The sequence below is a fragment of the Protomyctophum bolini genome (assembly GCF_963924005.1).
Source record: "Protomyctophum bolini genome assembly, chromosome: 17".
NCBI lineage: Eukaryota > Metazoa > Chordata > Actinopteri > Myctophiformes > Myctophidae > Protomyctophum > Protomyctophum bolini.
This window is the reverse complement of record NC_137878.1, coordinates 38,850,844-38,870,743: the sequence shown is the minus strand read 5'-3', so window position 1 is coordinate 38,870,743 and position 19,900 is coordinate 38,850,844. Positions and strand designations below refer to the sequence as shown.

The following is a 19,900-nucleotide window of genomic DNA, read 5'->3' as shown; positions in this document are numbered from 1 at the left end:
ACACTGAATGAAAGCCCTGAATGTCTACTTTTAGGAGGGAAACAAATACACGTTGATCCCATGTACAGTTTGTCAGTAATTGGCTATTGAATGCAGCTTGCGCTCACCAGAGAGAACTTTAGAGAAGGCATGGACCTGAAGAACTATTATTCACAAAATAAGGCCTATAGCGACATGTACATACTATATACCGTATGAAACAGAAGACTCTCTGCTTTCATAAGAAAAAAACAAATACTGTAATAATAATACAAATCACACCCCTGTGAAGTGAGCAGTGCAATTGCACTGCAATTGTGGGCAATTGCACTGCAATTGCACTGCAATTGCACTGCTCACTTCACAGGGGTGTGATTTTTTATTATTACAGTATTAGTTTTTTGCCAGAAGCTTGTGGAACAATGTGGATGGCTACCAAAAGCATCAAATTGGGGTGAAAATGGCCAAGGGACATGCAACCAAATATTAGCATTGCTGTATGTATTCTTTTGAACCAGCAGATTTGGTCACATTTTCAGAAAACCCTTAAACATTCATAAAAATACAAATAAATTCAAGATGTATTTGTATGACAAAGAAGTATTTTCTCCAATCAACCCATCACAGAAAAATAAGAGTTGAACAAATTATTGGAAAGGCAGGACTATCATGACAGTATGTCCTTTACAAACGTATGTAAACTTTTGATCACAACTGTATATTCAGAATGACAGCTCGGTTCAGAATAGAGATGAATCAGAATTTTACACAGTGTAAAAAAACAGTGGGTGAAATTTGTTTTGTGAGCGAGATTCATCGTTTTTTTGACCGTTTCCAGAAAGACAGAGAGAGAAAAAGAAAAGGGCTAAGGGGAAAAAATAATGCAAAAACAGGTTATCAACTTCAAAGAGAAAGTTTTAATTATGGCTTTGCTCCGGTTAAGATCGGTCTCCTGTTCAACTTCAACTGGTCAAATATTGGTTCATTGGTTCAGGAATGAGTCATTGTGTAATTTCTAAGAGGTGAACCATTCCTTAAAATGCTTTGAGAGGCGTTGTGAAGGAGTTTCATTGAATGAAGCTGAATGAATCTGTGATTGGAATCATTTCATTTTGGATGTATAGGAATAATTATATGGTCCATGTAAAGGCAGTCACTGTTCCAGGGGGAACATATACTGTACATGACTAATGCATTATGGGCCAATGGAAAAAATACAAACAACAACAAACAAAACTAACTACTGTATATCATTAACGGGGCAGGGAGGGGGGGGCGGGGGGGTACCAGAAACGTTTCCATCCTCTCCGGAATATCACGACACGAATACAAAGAAAAAAAGGGGGCTTGACATTTTAATGAATAATATCGTCTCTGTCGGGTGGAAACCTCATATTTATGTCAGCAAAAAAGCTAAATTATAACATAACAAAACACCGAAAGGGTTAAGAATATAAATGGAGAGGTTTCCACCCTCGACAGGCAGCGGCGATATCCTAGTCTGGATATTAAAGGAACACTTCACCCTTTTTTGCAAAAGAATATATGTTAATGACGTTTAGAAGCTTTAGAACACTTTCCTGGGGGTCTTTATGTGTGTAATATGTGGTTTTAGATATTTTAGATTGTAGCAGTGAGCACAGTGTCTCTGATGTCATGGACACTGGTCTCACTACCTTCCTGGACTACAATTCCCATAATTCTTTGGTGCACTGCTCCTCCTTGTGGATAGGGGGGAGAGCTGTCTTACTGAGATCAGAGACACCGGGCTCACTGCTACAATCTAAAATATCTAAAACCACATATTACACACATAAAGACCCCCAGGAAAGTGTTCTAATTCTAAAGCTCCTAAACGTCATTAACATATATCTTCTTGCAAAAAGGGTGAAGTGTCCCTTTAAAGTGCATTATTATCAGTGGTGGAGAAAGCACTCACATTTTGTTTTACTTATGATTAAGTAAAAGTATCAATACTCCAAATATAGAAATATACTCTGTTGCAAGTATATAAGTCCAGAATTCAATATGTATACCGTAGTACTAAAGCATTGGCTTGGTGACAGCAGAATGTCAGAAGGTCACCATTTCATTTCCAAATGTATAATAATAATCTTTCGGAAATAGCAGATCTACAAGCTCACCAATGTAACACATTGGTAAATTGTTACCATTTACCAAATGTATACTTCAGTCATTTTCCACCACTGACTGCCATCACTACAGATTAGGGTTTGCTGATCACTTACTGTCAGAGGACATTCTAGGATGTCCTCCATGGGCTCATCATACTACCATAGCGTGTGCAATGAGAGAGAGAGAGAGAGAGAGAGAGAGAGAGACAGAGAGAGGGGGAGAGAGAGAGAGAGAGAGAGAGAGAGAGAGAGAGACAGAGAGAAAGAGGGCGAGTGAGTGATTGTGAAATCAAAAAATGTGTGTGGGGGGGGGGGGGGGGATATGTGGGGAGGGTGAGGGGGGAGGGTAAAAGGCAAGGCTTTCAGTCCACGGTGACAAGGAGAGAGAGAGGGGAGTCCTTTTCATTTTTTTTGTGGTGACCAGTTTTTCCTGTAATTTTTTTTGTCAGATTCAGCTATCGTCATAACTATAAGCAGTAGTAAAACTGTGTACACGCACGTGTACACACACGCACGCACGCATGCATGCAACGGGAAAACCGTTATATTTCCATTAGATCCCCCAAGCCCTGCTTTAAGACCCGTTTGTCAGCTGTGACGTGTGTGCGTGTGCGTGTGTGTGTGTGTGTGTGTGTGTGCGCGCGCGCACGTGCGTGTGTGTGTGTGTGTGTGTGCGTGTGTGTGTGTGCGCGTGCATATATAAAAGCGGCTGACATGATTGAACAGGTGCCGTCCCATAACTTCCCATTAATAAAAGTGTCTAGTCTGTATGGAAATGAAACGCGGCGAGCAGCCATAAAACTATTATTATTATTATTATTACCGCCACCACGCTGTCTCTCTGTAGCCCAGATTATCCCATTCTGACCTGAGATCAGATTCTAAAAGATGTCTTCTACATCCTGACAGTTTTCCATTCTGACCTGAGATCAGATTCTATAAATGTCTTCAACATCCTGACAGTTTTCTGAAAAAAGCTATGTTTCTATGTCAGTCGTTCTTCGATTTTTCAAAAAAATAGCAGACCAACAAGCTCGTAGCGCGCCACTCGGTGGCGCGCTACGAGCTTGTAGATCTGCTATTTTTCAATAGCTAAAAAGCATAACATGATGCTAACACCAAAAAGGGGTTCCCGCCCAAAATGGGTTATGGAAACGCCGCTCGCTCATCGTCACACATTGCTCTATAAAAATAAAAGTGCTCACAATCACCGTCATCATGATCACCTGGACAAAGTCCAGTGAGTTTTTTTGCCAAAGCATTTTGATGGAGGGACTCAAGAGGCCTTTATTATGAAGTCTCATCTCGTCTGGTCTTTTATTAGCGACTCTGGAGAACTACAGTACATTTCAGAGTTTGCCAGGAATACTAAAAAAGGCGACAACATATAATAAGACCATTGGCATTCTGCACGGGCGGCCATCCTTTAACCCATATTGAACGGGAACCCGTTTTGGTGTTAGCATCATGTTATGCTTTAACTATTGAAAAATAGCAGATCTACAAGAACGACTGACATTTTTAGAATCTGATCTCAGGTCAGAATGGGTTATTCAGACCAGTGTGTGTCCGGTGGAAACCTCGTATGAATCTGATCTCAGGTCAGAATGGGTCAATCAGACCAGTGTGTGTGTGTCCGGTGGAAACCTCGTATGAATCTGATCTCAGGTCAGAATGGGTTAACTGATGTGGACGCGAGACCTCGTCCAAAGTTACAGCAAGGTGCACAAAAACCGCCTCCGGGCTCTTGCTCTCTCTTGCAGAAATCATTCTTAAAGTCGGACATCTGAATTATTTATCGTTTGATTTATTTTTTTTGCATCATAAAATCAATAGCGCGCACTCTCCTTCACCCCCGATGCTGCCTCGTCCATTAATTAACCCATTCTGGGCGGGAACCCCTTTTGCTGTTAGCATTATGTTATGCTTTAGCTATTGAAAAATAGCAGACCTACAAGCTCGTAGCTTTGTAGGTCTGCTATTTTTGAATAAAATCGAAGAACGACTGACATAGAAACATAGCTTTTTCAGAAAACTGTCAGGATGTAGAAGACATTTTTTAGAATCTGATCTCAGGTCAGAATGGAAAACTGTCAGGATGTAGAAGACATTTTTTTTAATCTGATCTCAGGTCAGAATGGAAAACTGTCAGGACGTAGAAGACATTTTTTTTTAATCTGATCTCAGGTCAGAATGGAAAACTGTCAGGATGTAGAAGACATTTTTTAGAATCTGATCTCAGGTCAGAATGGAAAACTGTCAGGATGTAGAAGATTTTTTTTTAAATCTGATCTCAGGTCAGAATGGAAAACTGTCAGGATGTAGAAGACATTTTTTTTAATCTGATCTCAGGTCAGAATGGAAAACTGTCAGGATGTAGAAGACATTTTTTAGAATCTGATCTCAGGTCAGAATGGAAAACTGTCAGGATGTAGAAGATTTTTTTTTAAATCTGATCTCAGGTCAGAATGGAAAACTGTCAGGATGTAGAAGACGTTTTTAGAATCTGATCTCAGGTCAGAATGGGTTAAGGAGCACTACGCCAATGCCCGGCGATGTTGGGCAGATAAATGCGACAGTGTGTCGTTTTGGGTTACATTGTGTCTGTGTTGGGGGGACTTTTATTTAATTTAATGTTCTTACTCTTTGGGTTACATTGTGTCTGTGTTGGGGGGACATTTATTTAATGTAATGTTCTTACTCTTTGGATGAATGGGTATACTTTTTTCCATTGCCAGCTGATATGCTTCATAAGCATAATGAGTAAAATGTTGTTTTGTTTATTTCTGGAACACGGTTCTTAACACATTTAGAGCTGACGTCGAAATAAATAAATAAAAGTCTTCTGAAAGAATATATGTTCAATGTTCAAAAGATTTGTGCCGCATTTTCACGATTTTTTCAAAAATAGCAGACCTACAAGCTGGCAGATCTGCTATTTTTCAATAGCTAAAGCATAACGTAATGCTTAAAACACCAAAAGGGGTTCCCGCTTGAACGCTGCTTATAGGCCCTCACTACCAACGACCCATTTCGGGACAGCGAAAATGGAACTCTGCCGAATGGGTGAAGTGAGCTCATTCCAATGCGAGTGCAGTATGCTCTGCTGTACAGTAGTTGCTGTACAGTAGTCAGTGCCCATCTCCGTCCATTATTTATGTCCAGTCATGGTACAGTATAGTACAGTCAGTATGCTGCATTATTTATGTCCAGTCATGTCACTGGCTGCCTCTACAGTGCACACATAGAGCAAGAAGAGAACGCACCATTACTTCAGACTCAAGAGGGCCAAAGCATCTTGACTCAAGATAGTGTGAGAGAGAGACAGAGACAGACAGACAGACAGTGTGGGGGGGGGGGGGGGGTGGCACAACTCAACTACAACATTTTAAGTTGGCGATTAATTGCGACACAAATAATTGCGATTAACGATTTAATTAATTGTGGTTTTTTTTTGTCGTTGGAACATTGGAACATTATGAGTAATGACTTCATTTAATTTCCTGTCAGGCTTTGTCGTAATCGAGAACTGAACTGCACATGGCATGCAGATGTGACAATTTAAATACCTTGAATGCAAAGAAATTGCAGACACACAGACACAGAGAGAGAGAGAGAGAGAGAGAGACAGATGAATGTAAAAATGGAGAGAGATAGGGGCGGTAAAAGAGCTGGTTGGTGTTTGGGTACTGGTGGGTTTTGCTACTAAATGCTACTAAAGAAAGACAGTGGTACTTAGTGGGCTTAGAGTATATATCAATAGAGATGGCACCGGATTCCTCCTCCCTTCCACTTGCATTACGTTGCTCTAGTTGCGATTTCACTCCTCCTTCCGGGTATAGGTAACGGAGTGCATTCTGGGATGGATTGGACCCAAACAAACACATGAACGCGCTGGTCGTTGACTGTCATTGCGCTCGTTTTTGCACACGTTCACGTATGAAACATAGCGCTCGCGTGTCATGGACCCGATGACATGAACGTGTCGCAATGATAGTCAACGGAAACAGCGCTGGCTCCAGCTGCAATGACACATTCGGGCCACCATGTCAGAATTTGACATTGCAGCTGTCATTTTTAAATCTCAACTCAAGACTCATCTCTTCACTCTTGCTTTTAGTTGAGTCTTAATATGTGCGTTCCTACCCTGTCCTGACTGATTTGGTGTTTTTATTTATTTTTTCTCTTATGTTTTTATACTCATATTTTGTTCTTTGCCATTGTTCTATCATTTTAACTACTTGTGTTTTATTGTATTCTATTTTTTATGGCCTGCCCTGTGAAGCACTTTGAGCTGCATTTATGCATGAAAGGTGCTATATAAATAAAGTTTATTATTATTATTATTATGTCAGGGTTTCCTCCGGATGCCGTCTCTATTAATATATACTCTAAGGAACAGTACACAAGTTGCTATGGGGCAATTGGGAAAACAATAACTCACGCATGCAAACCTAAAAGAAAAAGGTGCACAGATACAAAAGCTAAGTGTGTAAACTTAATGTGAAGAAACAAAACACAAATACAACAACGTCCGAGTGTAAATGATCTAAATAATGACCGTTTAGAGGCACAAAAGAAGTGTTGCAAATCATCAGTCTTATGGTTGAGACTGAGAGTACAGCATTGAAACCACAGTCTATGGAACAGATCACGTTCTCTCTCCAGCTGCAAAAGGAGTTTTTTTGATCTAATTGGATTAAATTATGTAACGCCTTTGCGACCAGATGCTGTATAGAGGCTAAGGAATGAACGACTAAAAATACTGTCTTTCTCATGTGCCTTATTATAATTTTAATGAATGCTCACAACTTCATGTGCTCTTGAAAAATGTATAAAAAACCCTTTTGGATAACCAAAGAAACGTTAATTGAAAAAGAATGATGCAACACGATGTCCCTGTAGCAATTCATAATGTAATAATTTAAATGATTATATTATGAGTTGCTACATAAATAATAAACATAAGCGTACAGTACAGTCTGCCCACGCCTTACCTGTCTCTTCTCCTCGGGAGCTTTGAGGAACAGAGCGTTGATGACCGCGATGGTGTAGGTCTGGATGTCCTGGTCAGTCCTGGAGAGAAGGAGAACACAGAGGTGGACGGTAACACAAGTTAAAGTTTGCTTGAGTACATACTGTATCATCACCGTCTCTCCATATTTAAACTTTTTGGGTGATTTTACGTAAATGAACGTGCGGCTACTTGTTCACACTACAGTGTCACACAAAAGCATCCAAAGTAACAGATCTGCGAGCTCCAAAAGTGGCGCGAAGCGATGCTTTTGGAGCTTGCAGATCTGCTACTTTTTTTAACCCATTCTGACCTGAGATCAGATTCATACGAGGTTTCCACTGGACACACACTGGGTCTGATTAACCCATTCTGACCTGAGATCAGATTCTAAAAATGTCAGTCGTTCTTCGATTTTTCAAAAATAGCAGACCTACAAGCTCGTAGCGCGCCACTCGGTGGCGCGATATGAGCTTGTAGATCTGCTATTTTTCAACAGCTAAAGCATAACATGATGCCAACACCAAAACGGGTTCCCGGTCAGAATGGGTTAATCATTTTTGAGGTTGAATCCTGAAAAGTAACACGTTTTGGAGATTTGATCCACCCCGAACAGAGACCATTATTATACTTGATTACATGGTTTGAGTATTATGTGCTTCACTTGAGTATTTGTTTTCTTTTGGGAACTTTCACTCCACTACCTTTCAAAAGACAAATAGTGTACTTACTGACTCCACTACATTTCTACAAGGCTCCATTTGGCTCCTAATGACCATCAATCATTAATTAGCAGCTGAGGAGGACCCCCCCTGGAAGCCCGTCAAGGACCTCTGCGGGTCCACGGACCGCACATTGAGAAGCGGTGGGTTAGAAGTTCCCCGGTGGTGGACTGCGGTACTTTCTACAATCAATCTCTCTTTGGGAGAAAGTCAGCTGTCGGGGGGCGCGCGCGGGGGGGGGGGGGGGTTGAATTCCTTAGCCTTGATTGAAAACTGCATTCAAGTTGCTAATGCACTCAGAAACTTTCTGCAGAGAAGCTCCAGGTTAAAAAGGCGAATCTAAAACTATAGAAAAGCTCTTAAAATAAAAGAGCGTTCAAGGACCTCGATAAAAGCCCCGTTGGTATCGTCATCCTGTCATACTGGAAAAAATATATAGTTTCCTCAAGTTTAGCCAATTTCAAGGTTTTTAAGCGAGACAGTATAATCTACAAAAAAACTCTAATGTGGACACTGTGTCCTCCTCTGAGAGAATTAATCAAAAAGGAGAACAGATAGTTGACTGAGGACCAGCTCGACCTCTGGGAAGGACTGCGAGGTGCATCACAGACACACACACTTTTGGACAGAATATTGTAGACTAAAGGTTCTCCAACAGTTTTTGGCTCGGGGACGCCCCTGTAAATAACCTTTTAAAATTGACGGCACCACCTGAATGACATTGCTACTTTAATGATTGTACGTCACGTTCATCTTTCCCCCTGAGATAACGGTATGTCATGAGGAAAGCATGAGACGATAATCAGTTTCCATGATTACAGGACAGATTGGAAATAACTTTACACTCAACGTTTAACCGAACCCCAGCATGCCTATTCTGGGCAGAACATTCGCCAAAAGTAGCAGATCTACAAGCTGACAACGCATCGCGACACGACGCGTTGTATGCTTGTAGATCTGTTGCATCACATCTTTCAGTGGAGGTGATTTCACTGGAGTCTGTGGGACGACGTATAAGAGGATGCGAAAGTGCTCATTCTATCTCAATGGGATAGTTCCAATGTTTGGATGGAACTATCGCCCATAGGCACCCCGCTTTGTCTCAATGGGATAGTTCCAATGTTTGGAACTATCGCTCATAGGCACCCCGCTTTGTCTCAATGGGATATTTCCAATGTTTGGAACTATAGCCCATAGGCACCCCGCTTTGTCTCAATGGGATAGTTCCAATGTTTGGAATTATCGCCCATAGGCACCCCGCTTTGTCTCAATGGGATAGTTCCAATGTTTGGAACTATCGCTCATAGGCACCCCGCTTTGTCTCAATGGGATAGTTCCAATGTTTGGAACTATCGCTCATAGGCACCCCGCTTTGTCTCAATGGGATAGTTCCAATGTTTGGAATTATCGCCCATAGGCACCCCGCTTTGTCTCAATGGGATAGTTCCAATGTTTGGAACTATCGCTTTGCGGCGAGATCAAAGCGTGTCGCCACTCTCTTCTTCTTCTTCTACAGCGCTGGATGTAACGTAATCATCTCACCCCTGCAGGTGGGGGATGAGCTGTCCGATGGTGATCTCTTGCGCCACCTTCTGGTAGAGGTCCTGGCTGTTGAGCACCATGGACTCCAGGATGGCGAGGGAGCGCTGGAGGACCGCAGAGTCCATCGCCGACTTGTTGACGAAGCCGGCAATCTGACGGGAGAGAGACACAACTCTACATGTAACACCCTGACAGGAGGAGGAGAAACCATCCACAGCACGGTCACAACTTTACATGTAACACCCTGACAGGAGGAGGAGAAACCATCCACACCACGGTCACAACTTCACATGTAACCCAGTGGTTTTTAACCTTTTTCATATCAAGGTCCATTATTGATTCACTGTGTATACGCAGAGACATCCTGTGTGTATCTTAAAAACACATTGGGCTCCATTTCCGGCACCGCTAAACCCCTTATCCATAAACATCGGCCGGATAATGCCCACCCACTCGACTCAGAGTACAGGCTGTTGCCATCGGGCCGTCGTCTGGGTGCCCCCCGTTGTCAAAAACAACAGATATAAGCACTCCTTTGTCCCTGTCTCGATTCGTGCAGCGACAGTCAACGCTGCCAGTAACATGTAATGTGATGATATGCTGAAACAAGCACTTTATGCCGGCACTTTATATCCTAGCACTTTTTTTCTGAATGTAGCCTTTCTTATTTTTTTTATCTTTGATTCTAACACCTGCACTAGATGCGCCCAGACCTCTGTTTATGCTATGTTGTCCTGTATTGTTTGTATGTTTTAAACCACTACTATTGCTGTAAACCTAATTGCCCTTCTGCGACATTAATAAAGACCTTGAGCCTTGAACTTCTTTGCCTTTTTTTTTTACTATTTTGAATCATCTCTGGACTATTTTGAACCTTGAACTTCTTTACCTTTTGTTTTTACTATTTTGAAAAACATTTTTGAATAGTTCAACTAGCCAATCTACATTGACACGTTGTGAACTATTCAAAAATGTTTAGAAAAATAGTAAAAAAAAAAGGCAAAGAAGTTTAGGGATAAGTGGTTTAGCGGTGACGAACATGGACCCCATTGTGTGCCCGGGAGGTCTCCAGACGTCTTTATTAACCCCCTGTGGTGCCCAAGACAGTATTTATTTTTAATGTGTTTTTAATCGGCCAAATCGTCTGGGCACTCTAGCATCTTTATTCTGAATAATCCATGAGAATCTGTTGTGTCAACCCATTTTGGCGTGGGAAACCCTTTTGGTGTTAGTTAGCACTATGTTATGCGTTAGGTATTGAAAAATAGCAGATCTACAAAGCTCATAGCGCGCCACCGAGTGGCGCGCTATGAGCTTTGTAGGTCTGCTATTTTTCAAAAATCGAAGAACCACTGACATAGAAACATAGCTTTTTCAGAAGACTGTCAGGATGTAGAAGACATTTTTAGAATCTGATCTCAGGTCAGAGATGTTTTAGATTTTCTAGCTTTGGTACACTAGCAGTGGTAAGTAACTACTCCGTGTGCCTCTCTCTCTCTCTCTCTCTCTCCCTCCCCCGAGGCTGGCAGAAGGATCTTAGCCTTGTGTTTTAGTGTGAGGAGAAGTTGTGCATGGCCTGCAGTCAGTCAAGGCTCTCTGCTGATGCAGCCCATAACCCTTTAGCCCATTTTGGCCCGACGTCGGAAAAAAAACGTTCGCTCTGAAAGAATCATATACCTATTCAAAGTGCAAAGAGAGCTTGTGGGTCTTCTATTTTTGAAAAATCGTGAAAATGTAGTACAAATCTTTGAATATATATTCTTTCAGAGCTCAAATCTTTGCTTCTGGAGGGGTGCGTCCCCCCTGGAACAACATATTTTCAGATGGGGGGTCGGCGGCCAATTACATATATATTTGGGGGGTCCTTGACGTGAAAATGTATGAGAACGACTGACGAAAACATGGATTTTTTAAAGAAAACTGTCAGGCCGGGTCTCAACGGGTTAGTTAGAGCAATCCTCAGGCATTCAGGGTGAAATGAAGCCTGCAAAAAGCTGCACAATTAATCCCCAGCCCTTTTTTTCTCCTCGTCTCCAAAGTGTCTATCTGGGCTGATATAACAACGTTGTTCTATAATGATGGTGGCTGTTCTTATGACAAGAGGAAAAAGTAGAACAACAGTAAAATAGTATAGAAACAGAGGTCTGTACGGAGCCAGAAAACCTGACCTGTTTTAACATGCCGTTGCTCTGGAGTACTCATTAGAGCTGCTTCTCAAAGCAAAGCTTAAGCCATTTTGGACGGGGAACGCCTTTTGGTGTTTTAAGAATTATGACATACTTTAGCTACTGAAAAATAGCAGATCTACAAACTCATCTACATCTACAAGCTCCTAGTAGCTTGTAGATGTGGCGCAAATATTTGAATAATATATATTCTTTTAGAGCGATCGTTTTTTAACTTAAATCTTTGCTTCTGGGGAGGTCAACGGCCAATTACATATAGTTTTTGGGTTTCTTGACATGAAAAACGTTGAGAACCACTGATATTAGAAACATGAGGTTTTTCAGAAAACTGCCAGGATTTAGAATACTTTTTTTTAATTTTGCCGTCAGGCAAAATAAACAGGAACCCCTTTTGGTGTTTTAACTATTGAAAAATAGCAGATCTACAAGCTCATAGCGCGCCACCGAGTGGCGCGCTACGAGCTTCTAGGTCTGCTAAAAGAAAATTATCGTGAAAATGCGGCACAGATCTTTGAACATATATTCGTTCAGAAGACTTTTTTAAATGTATTTTGCCGTCAGGCCTAAATGGTTTAACCCATTCTGACCTGAGATCAGATTCATACGAGGTTTTACACTGGACACACACTGGTCTGATCAACCCATTCTGACCTGAGATCAGATTCAAAAAATTTCAGTCGTTCTTCGATTTTTCAAAAATAGCAGACCTACAAGCTCGTAGCGCGCCACTCGGTGGCGCGCTATGAGCTTGTAGGTCTGCTATTTTTCAATAGCTAAAGCATGACATGATGCTAACACCAAAATGGGTGCCCGGTGAGAATGGGTTAAGCGGTATAATATACAGGCTTATGGGATTAACTAAAGAAAAAAAGGAAAATAAGCTCCTCCAATGTTTCAAACGTCTTCTCATCCCTGTCATTACCAGGACCTTTACAGTAGGTGTACAGTAGTAGTACCATACTGCAGTGGTTCTAAACCGTGTGGATATCGCAAGTGGGCCCCAAATAATAATGGCAAAACACTAATAATAATATAACGTGTCACAAGCGCTTGTAGATCTATTTTCAGCATGCAACCATGAAGCATAAATTGGTCTTTTAGTTCTACCCGATCTCTACTCCACTAGTCTCTCCTGTAGTTTTTATTTGTTGACGAAAATGTCAGTACATTCATAGTTTTAGTCATCATCGCTTAACATTTTATTCAGTTTTTATTTGGTTTTTGTCAGTGAATTTTATTTTTTATTCTTTTTTTTTTAAGCCCAGAATTTTTTCAACCCATTTTTTTCACCCAGCGTCAATTATCTAATCATGTAACCCTGGTTGCTACACTTCCTCTGCCAACCTGGGGAGAGCAACGGACTGACCTCATGCTTCTTTCAATGCATGAGGAGTCCAAGCCATACTTCTTTAGTTTTCACCTGACAGGGGGGGACCTTAGAGTATATATGAATAGAGACGGCACCAGAGTTCTCCTCCCATCCACTTGCATTAAGTTGATCAAAAGCGCATGAGGCGATTTCACTCCTCCTTCCGGGTAGGAACAGAGTGCATTCTGGGATGGATTTGCCCCAATAACATGAACGCGCTGCTGTTGACTATCATTGCGCGCTGTTTCACGTATGAAACAGCGTTCACGTGTCATGGACCCGATAACATGAACGTGTGGCAATGATAGTCAACAGATCAGCGCTGGCTGGAGCTGCAATGACACATTCAACCACTATGTCCATTTCGCCTCAGGGTTTCCTCCGGGTCCCGTCTCTATTAATATATACTCTAAGGGTTGGACGTATAGCGCGTGGAAGGAACACGTTATTCCAACCAGTTCCTTTCTCCTCCATCAGGCGCCCCGGCTGGCCAGGGGGGGGAAAGAGTATAGAGAGAAGGAAATAAACGCTATATGGTACCTTCTTGATGAAGGCCACAGAGAAGGTGTCCCAGGACACGATGCCGTGGTCCATCAGCTCCACAAAGGCCGTCAGGGTGAAGGACAGGAGCTCCCCGAAGCTACGAGACAGCACACGCACACACACACACACACACACACACACACACACACACAAAATACAAAACCACTCTATATGGACTGGCAGAAAGACAAGACAGACAGACAGATATATAGGCGTCGAATATCATACACAGCTGCGAAGCCAAAGCTGACAGAGAGAGAGAGAGAGAGAGAGAGAGAGAGAGGAAAAGTTAGGAAAGAGACGGATGGAGAGACAGAGACAGAACCATCAATGCTCTCCCGTCTCCCCCGGTGGGCCCCGAACACCAAAGATTTGCTGAGACAGAGACAGAACCATCGATGCTGCCCCCGGGGGCCCAACACCAAAGATATGCTGAGAGAAATAAAACGAATAAAACATACAAAAAGACGGGCCGACGACGGTAGGAGCAACAGTCGAAAGAGAGAGAGAGAGAGCCCCCAGGACAGAAGATATAGTTATGGGAGGGAGAGACAGCGCCCCCTACAGACAGACAGCAGGGAGCGCGCGCCAGAGAGCCAGCCAGGCAGCTTGGAGAGAGAGAGAGAGAGAGAGAGAGAGAGAGAGAGAGAGAGAGAGAGAGAGAGAGAGAGAGAGAGAGAGCGTTAGGCGCTGTCATGCACTGATCAGAAACAACAAAGAAAAGAATGGCGGCTTCACTTTAACACAGTCGTGTGTGTCCTGCAGGCTTTAATACCGTTAATGGCAGGTATTTAATAATACATTCTAATGTATTTAAATAGCAGTATAACAATCTTGTGGTTTATCTAACTGATGTGGTTCAGTCAAACATTATACTTAACACTGTTTGGACCCGTTTAACGACCTGTAGAGAGACATGTGGCCCCCAGGCAGCCAGTTGCCCATGTCTGTCTGCACTGCTGCATTATAATATACTGACTGTGTAAAGTTGGACTCTACTGACCCCAAGTGGTGATGCTGTTAACTACATTTGATCTACTCATTTTAGTAGGTAGGCGTTCATTCAGTTTAATTTTTATGGATTATATGCCTTTGAGTCTTCAAAAATCTAATGACGCCATAATGAAAACATAATACTGGTAATAATAAAATAATTGGCAACAGCATGAGTAATAAAACACACTGGATACTGGGTATAACGCCAGCATTCCACTTGTGGACATTATTTGACAATGTTCTGGCCAATAATCCCATTAACGTCCTCGTTACCATTTACAGTTCATTTATTTATTTTTTTCAATCATGTAGATGATAGAAAATGATAGAAGAATGCATCAAAAATTGAAGAAAGTGCATAGTGAAGGTGTGATGAGTGTGAGTCGTTATTCAGGTCAAATGGAAGCCAGCTCTGTTGAAAAGCCCGTGGACCTGAAGAGAGCTCTCTGACATGAAGAACACCCAGATTTAAGTTTCTGAACAGCGGTCGCGACACAAACCCACTAGATTTTCCAGGGCAACCAACTGCACTAGATTGTCTGCAGCACAAATCTTTGAATATATATTATTTCAGAGCGAAGTTTTTTATTTATTTCGACGTAAGGTCTAAATAACTTAAAAACTTTTATTTTCATAAATGTAAGCGCACAACGCATCACACCTTTTTTAATGACATAACTCACCCTTCAGGGGTGGTTCTGGTTATAATGGAAATTAAAATAAATAAATCAAATAACTTCACGGGTTCTGGAAGGTTATGATTTAACGGTCATATCAAATATTAAAAACCATGGTAACTTTGTATGAGAAAACAGACAGATAATCATTTCTTATTAGGCTACATTTCATATTTGAGGTGAATCTGGGTGTTCTTTCAGTCGGTGCATCTCCCCCCAGGAACCAGAGACAGTGACAGTTAAAGCTGATATAAGCAATATGTAAAAAAAAATATATATATATATATTCAGACAGCCAGCAATGGGTAAAATGCTCGCAAAATCTGTGTTTGTGTCTGTGACACATCTAGGGGCCGCAATCTGCATTCAAAGATTTTCCTAGAAGCTTTGTCATTGGTCGATTTACATTTCTTCCAATGACAAAGCTTCTAGGAACATCTTTGAATGCAGATTGTGGCCCCTAGATGTGTCATAGAGACTACATTTATTTATGGGAGTGTTTCATTCATTGCTGGCTGTCTGAATACCAACAAATTTAAATAAATAAATAAAATAAATGGACATAGTATTGCTTATAGCAGCTTTAAAAAAGGTTACATTTAAACCTTATTGCCCATAATACCACATGCACAATCTAAACAAAACGGGGAAAAAGAGAGAGAAAGCTTAGAGTTGCGTGAGTCGTAGAGAGACACCAATCTCAACACGGAAGCCTATTATTAGTGAAAATAAAAACACATAAAAAAAGATGTTATTTTTTCCCATAAAAGGCACCGGAGTGGAGGGGGGGCGGGGTCTAGATCATGCAGACTCCGCCCAGCGAGGGGGGGAGGGAGGGGGGGGGGGGGTTAGAAGAGCACAGAGCCAATGACGTTAGCCGGCTTTTGAAAGTTGTCGGGGTGGGGGGGGGGGGGGGGGGGGGGGCGGAGCTTACCAGGGCTTCATAATCTTCTGCAGTTTCTGATATCGCCTGTAAAGATTTGAGAAACTTTGGCGTTAACGTACAGTACGGTACGGGTGAATGTACAGTCTTGCAGTCTCATAATGATATGCCTAGATGGGGGAAAAACTAGAGAGATTATGACATTTTAGAACAGATTTAAAGGTTAAAGACTGATGTAGACAACAATACAAGTGCATTAAATTAACAGTTTATTCAATAGGCTAAATACTTTGACGTTGTTTTTTGCGAGAGTATGGGTGGCTTGAGTCGACAGTTGGGGGGAAAAAATTACATTTGACCAATAATAAGTTGATTCCTATTTAAAACACTGAACGCATGCAAAGCAACCAGTTGAAAATGCAGCCTGTCAACCAACTCTATACTACTTTATGCATCACATCAAATAAGGATAGGCTGCTTCTATACTTAATAGGCACTATATGCATACACAATGCTGATACGTAACATTTTTGCCAAACCACATTTGCATTTCGCAAGAAAAGATAAGCCGTTTCAGTGAGTCGACACTGTGATGCAGTCAAAGTGAAAAGACCTTCAACCATTTTAATTTAAATGAGCGAGTTGAACCCTATAGTATTGATAAAGATGAAATACTACTATGTATAGTGATTTATTTTAGCTGAAAAGTAAGTGAGTGTAAATGTGGAAATGGATTTTTTTTTTGTGCGTTTAGTTTAGTTTTGTTTTAAACAAAGCTGTTAATATCCATCAAAGATTTCCGTTCCACAGCTGTGTCTCGCCTGATTGGTAGACCTGGGGCTCCATTTCAGTCACCGCTAAACCCCTTATTTATCCCTAAAATTATTTGCCTTTTTTTTTTTTACTATTTTGAAAAACATTTTTGAATAGTTCAACTATAGCCAATCTACATTGACACGTTGTGAGCTTGTAGACTGGGCCATTTTAACTACCATATTCAAAAATGTTTTGCAAAATAGTAAAAAAAAAATGTTTAGGGATAAGGGATCAGTGTTTTAGCGGTGACAAACATGGAGCCCCTGGTTGGGTGAGCTACTGTACTTTGAAAGCGTAGCTTGTACATCTACAGGTATCTCACCATGGCAGTAGCTTGATCAAGATACATTTCTGCCCCATCATGGAGAAATGTATAGCTTGAAAAGTTACAGCTACATAGGAAAAGTAGCTCAGCTATATACTTTGAGCTACTTCTTTTGTCAGCGTTAAATTGAGAACATACATGTGGTGTATGTGAAACAAAATATATATGCTACAAAAAAGCATAAATATGCCTCTCTAAACTGAGTTTTCTTTTTAGATTTGTTGAGGATTCTGGTATTGTGCTCAACAACAGCAGCCCAATACAGTGGATTAGGTGGTGCTGGCACAATTCCCCCAGCATATGGAAGAGAAATTCGCAGTGGTCTCTGAGGAAAGTAGATGTCCCTGTGATTTCAATCATTCCAAACAAGCAACGCCACATGTTGGCCAGCAGGGGGTAGCATTCCACTTCAAATGACAGAGCCCCACTTGAGCGGTGGTGTGAAAACAGTGTTAATTTGGATTTGGTTGACTATTAAAAGACCTAAGACTAAAAGGCTATGGTTTTTCAGAAGACTAAATAGGACTATTAAGACATGATAATGGTGTGTAAGTGGCGGCTGGCAGTGATTATACTATATTATGCTACTAGTTCAACCTGCAGCAATATAGCATCATATTCCAGATATCAAAGTACAGCAATGACACTAGCCTACTACAGGCCTATACTTTGCTACAGCAAGTGCTCCACGACAACAGAAGTGCATCATGACCACAACAAACACTCCACTGAACATTGTTTGTATTTGTATGTAGGCTACTGTGGATATAGCTGCTCTTATACTGTCATTAATAATGACAGTACACACACACACACACACACACACACACACAAGCGCCGAGACGAATCAAACACACACTCACTCTCACACACACACACACACACACACACACACACACACACACACGTACACACGCGCGCGCGCAACTGGCGCAAAAGGCGCCGACCAAAATGGAATAAAGACGCAAGCAATTTACAAGGCACACGCACACGCACGTGCGCACGCACGCAGCACCGAAACAACAGTAACACACGCACACAAACACAGCCTCTCTCTCTCTCTCTTCCCAACTCAATGAGCTCGAGACACTTTTAATGTCATTAAACCAGTTTCTTAATTAACTTTGTGAGATGAATGAAGCAGAACACAATAATACCTTTCTGTGGGTCCGGTGTCAGTGTGCGGTCAGCTGTTTGCCGCCCAAGCAAGCATTTCAAAAACTCACAAAACGTATTTTGTCTCCTTTCCTTTTGTTATATCCAAAATGGACTACCGGGTATATGCTCCCGCAGTCTCTTAACTTAATTTTCCCCTCCGCGGACACGGGACAAAACAGACTATAAAGTAAATAATACACTTATTTTCATTTAAAATACCATTATTTTACCCTGGGTAAACATAGTACCTTTCCTTTCCACCCGCCATTCTTTCAAACAACCACAAACACGTCACGAGCAGGTGCTGTGATTGATCAAAGGCCAATGACCTCACGGTCTGAGGCGGGCCTTAGGGCTGAGCACAGCCCTCTATTGGCTCTGGGGCTGGGAGATTTTAGCCCCAATGGCAAGTCAACCAAGCAGCCGTGTTTATTGGCAGCTGTCAATCATTCAACACAATGGAAGCCTTTTGGGCTGTAAAGAAAATCAGACCCATTTGGACCTATTTTGTGTTTTTCTTGTAACAATTTGATGCTGTTGCTGTTTTAGATTATACCAGAATATAAAAGTATCCATTCTAAAAAATAATAATAATAATTTCTCATCTTTACTCCATAAGATAGGGAGGGCTGAGCCCCACTTGCACATTGATAAGACTACCGGTAAATCAAAATATTCTGAAAAAATAAATAAAACTGGTGTGAAAGTGACTATTAAAAACTCCACTACATCTCAGAGGCGAATATCTTTTGTACTGAACTACAGTCATTTGACAACTTTAGTTAGTTTCTGAGCATATTTAGATTATGATTATGAATACTTAACATTAACCATTTAATACTTTTGCCGTTAAAAAACAAGCTCACAACATGTTCGTGTTGTGAGCTTGTATGTCGGCTGTAATTCAGAAAACATGAAAATGTGCGAGTACCTTTTACTTTGCATCTGCAAGATCAAAACGTGTCGCTTTGTGCCGCGATCGGAACCGTGGGTTCCGATCTACTGACTCGAGTCCAGGCACTGCACTCCCCGTGGGGGTGTGGAACGGGTGTGTCAAATATGAAGTCGGTGGGGCAAACGGTTCTCGAGTTACGTGCATTACAACCGTACACAACACACACGCAGACAGCCAGACACGCAGACAGCCAGACACGCACGCACACAGACGTGGCGCATAAGTGTGGGCACGCCGCACCCCTGCTGTAGTGTGATCATTCATTAGTAGCTACATTTGAACAAAAAATATATAATATGGAGATAAGCCACTGTATATACGGAATGGGTAAGTGTGTTTTTCAAGCTCCTTCTGTGAAAGAGACAAAACCAAACACCCACACACTGCACTCTGAATCAGTGTTTAGCAGCTAGGGCTCATTTCCAAGAAAACCTAATATCGTCGCTGCCGGGAACAAAAGCCTTATTTCCATATTCTAGCCCTTTTTGCCTAAATGAACGCCCTACTTTGATCCACAAGCTCGAAAATGAGGCGCACATGCAGCGACGCGTTTCGACCTTGTAGATCTGTATACTTTTGAATTTGAATGCTGAAAAGTAA

General features: G+C 41.6%; 1 protein-coding gene across 3 annotated transcripts in view; it reads right to left on the bottom strand.

The window, feature by feature from the left end:
- The window catches only part of elmo1 (engulfment and cell motility 1 (ced-12 homolog, C. elegans)), a 208,649-nt gene that overhangs the window by 131,039 nt on the left and 57,710 nt on the right, over positions 1-19,900 (bottom strand). For all 3 annotated transcript variants that reach the window (XM_080788282.1, XM_080788283.1, XM_080788284.1), the window contains 4 exons: positions 16,098-16,133; positions 13,488-13,587; positions 9,393-9,544; positions 7,112-7,190 (listed from right to left, as the gene is read on the bottom strand). In XM_080788282.1, the coding sequence (XP_080644408.1) occupies positions 7,112-7,190; positions 9,393-9,544; positions 13,488-13,587; positions 16,098-16,133 (367 nt within the window). The remainder of the gene's footprint in view (positions 1-7,111; positions 7,191-9,392; positions 9,545-13,487; positions 13,588-16,097; positions 16,134-19,900) is intronic.